Source organism: Corapipo altera, unplaced genomic scaffold, assembly GCF_003945725.1.
Source record: "Corapipo altera isolate COAL_440 unplaced genomic scaffold, ASM394572v1 57264, whole genome shotgun sequence".
Taxonomy (NCBI): Eukaryota; Metazoa; Chordata; class Aves; order Passeriformes; family Pipridae; genus Corapipo; species Corapipo altera.
The window spans coordinates 1-2,164 of NW_020889422.1; the positions used below are offsets into that span (position 1 = coordinate 1).

Sequence of the window (2,164 nt, forward strand, 5' to 3'; positions counted from 1 at the left end):
TGACCTCCCCAGGACATCAAATGACTCCCTCAGCATTCCTGAGTGCAACACAATGACTGATGGACATCCAGTCACACAGAAGAGGATCCACAATCCACAACACATCCAGAAACCACAGCACACGAGGGCCACAAAATCACCTCACTGATGACATCACACCTCTCCTGGGCTCGGGTTGTTTATTCAGGCCTCCCTGACACACATCCAACAATCCAGCTCTCCCAAAAACCAACTCCTCAAAGCTGCCGCCAGCTGACAGGGCTGGGCCAAGGCTGTGCCGCCCCTGCGGGAGCAGCATAAAAGCCGGCCCAGCACCTCTCTCCCTCACACCCTTCTCCTGACGCCTTCTCCTGCCTTCTCTGCCCACAACCAGGTGAGCCTCCAGCCCCTCACAACCCCCTCCTGCTCCTGACACACCGCCCCCCTGGCCCCTCTCGGCCAGCACGCTCTGCCCCAGCCTCAGCAGCCCTCACGCCTCCCCACAGCCCCACACCAGCCTCCCCACTGCCCAGCCCTCCTGCAACACCGCCCCCAGCACCCCCAGCGCCCGCAGCTGCCTCACACCCCTCTCTGCTCTCCCCTTCTCTTCTCTTCTCTTGCCTGCCCTCCCAGGGCCCCTCCACACCACACCCATGGCCTGCTACGACCTCTGCCGCCCCTGCGGACCCACCCCGCTGGCCAACAGCTGCAACGAGCCCTGTGTCAGGCAGTGCCAGGACTCCACCGTCCTCATCCAGCCCTCCCCCGTCCGCGTCACCTTCCCAGGGCCCATCATGACCTCCTTCCCCCAGAGCTCCTTCGTTGGATCCACCGCAGGGGCTGCCCTGGGCACGGAGCTCAACGTCCAGGGACAGCCCATCTCCGGCGGCTTTGGCTACGGAGGCTACGGCCTGGGCTATGGCCGTGGCTTTGGCTACGGCCTGGGAGGCCTGGGCTGCTCTGGCCTGGCAGGCCTGGGCTGCTCTGGCACCTGCTGAGGCTCCTTGCCACCACAGCTGACACCCCCTGCACCTGCCCTTCTCACTCTTGCACCAATATCTCCTGCAAGCAAAGCACCTTGGCCGATGGTTGCCCTACTTGCACCTCACACCGCATCCGTCACATCTGTTCCTCTTGTCTTTTTACTCTTTTGTCTCAATAAAGTTCTCCTGCTTCAAAGCCTGAGACGCCTCTTCCTTTTTAATTCTACCAGGGCTTTTCCAGCTTCACCCCCTACACAGCCAGGCCTCAACAGGCCAGCAGGGTGGGTGGAAAAGGGGCACAAGACCCCTCCTATAAAATATCTCACCACCACCACCACCACCAGCATTGACTGGCTCCTGGGGGTCTGTCACAAAGTTACACCAGCCCATCACTCATCACACTGAGGCTTTGACAGGACAACACTCCATGGGACACCCCAACCCTTTGCTCCCACCCCAAACACCTCCAGTCCCTCTTACACCATCTCCCCTCACAGCCACGTCCCAGGACCGCCCACACAAGGCCCCATATCCTTGTCCCCTCGTGCTCCAAGGACTTTGGGGAACCCATGCAAAGTGTCCAGCTCTCCACTCACCCTTCCGTGGGGTCCTCAGCTCACCCAGCTCTGGCTCCTTGTTGCACTGTCCCTCTGGCTGCACGCTCCCCATTCCTCCTGCCTGGGAGTCCCCGGGCCAGGATCTCACCTTGTTGGGGGTCTTCAACTCATCCCTGGTGGAGATGCCCCAGCCACCATCCCCTGCTCACTGTAGGGCCCCACAGGGACCCATTCAGGGGGTCTCTGCACGACCAACCTCCCCCAACAGGGGCCCTGCATCACCTGGGCACGTGACCCCAAGCCCCCATCCCTCTGCTCTCAGGTCCCTCAGCAAGTCCCCTTTGTGAGGTCACCGTCACTGGGGATTCCTCAGGCACAGCCTGGAGACCTTGGAACCAGGGGCAGGGACAAGCCTGTGACCCTGCTCTGCTGACAACTTGGGGCTCTGCGGGGTTGGGGTTGATCTTTGCAGGACACCGAGTGCCCACCGAGCCCCTCTCTCAGTCCCTTCCCTCCAGTGCACAAAACAGAGAAGAAGATGGAGAAAGGCTCCTGAGTGGAGTTAAGGACAGGGAGATCAGTCCCCAGTCACCATTGGGGGCAAAACAGACTCCACCCAGAGAAATTCATTTCATTCCTTAAAAA

General features: G+C 60.7%; 1 protein-coding gene across 1 annotated transcript; it reads left to right on the plus strand.

The window, feature by feature from the left end:
- Positions 1-337: 337 nt before the first annotated feature.
- On the plus strand, positions 338-1,164 carry LOC113942207 (feather keratin B-4-like). The gene is made up of 2 exons (XM_027633346.1): positions 338-373; positions 613-1,164. Exon 2 carries the CDS (start codon positions 633-635, stop codon positions 975-977), a length of 345 nt encoding a protein of 114 aa, XP_027489147.1. The 5' UTR covers positions 338-373; positions 613-632; the 3' UTR covers positions 978-1,164.
- The last annotated feature ends 1,000 nt before the right edge of the window (positions 1,165-2,164 follow it).

Bases quoted from the DNA above. Each gene is read 5' to 3' on its own strand.
- LOC113942207 (XM_027633346.1), top strand. From the start codon at position 633: ATGGCCTGCTACGACCTCTGCCGCCCCTGCGGACCCACCCCGCTGGCC.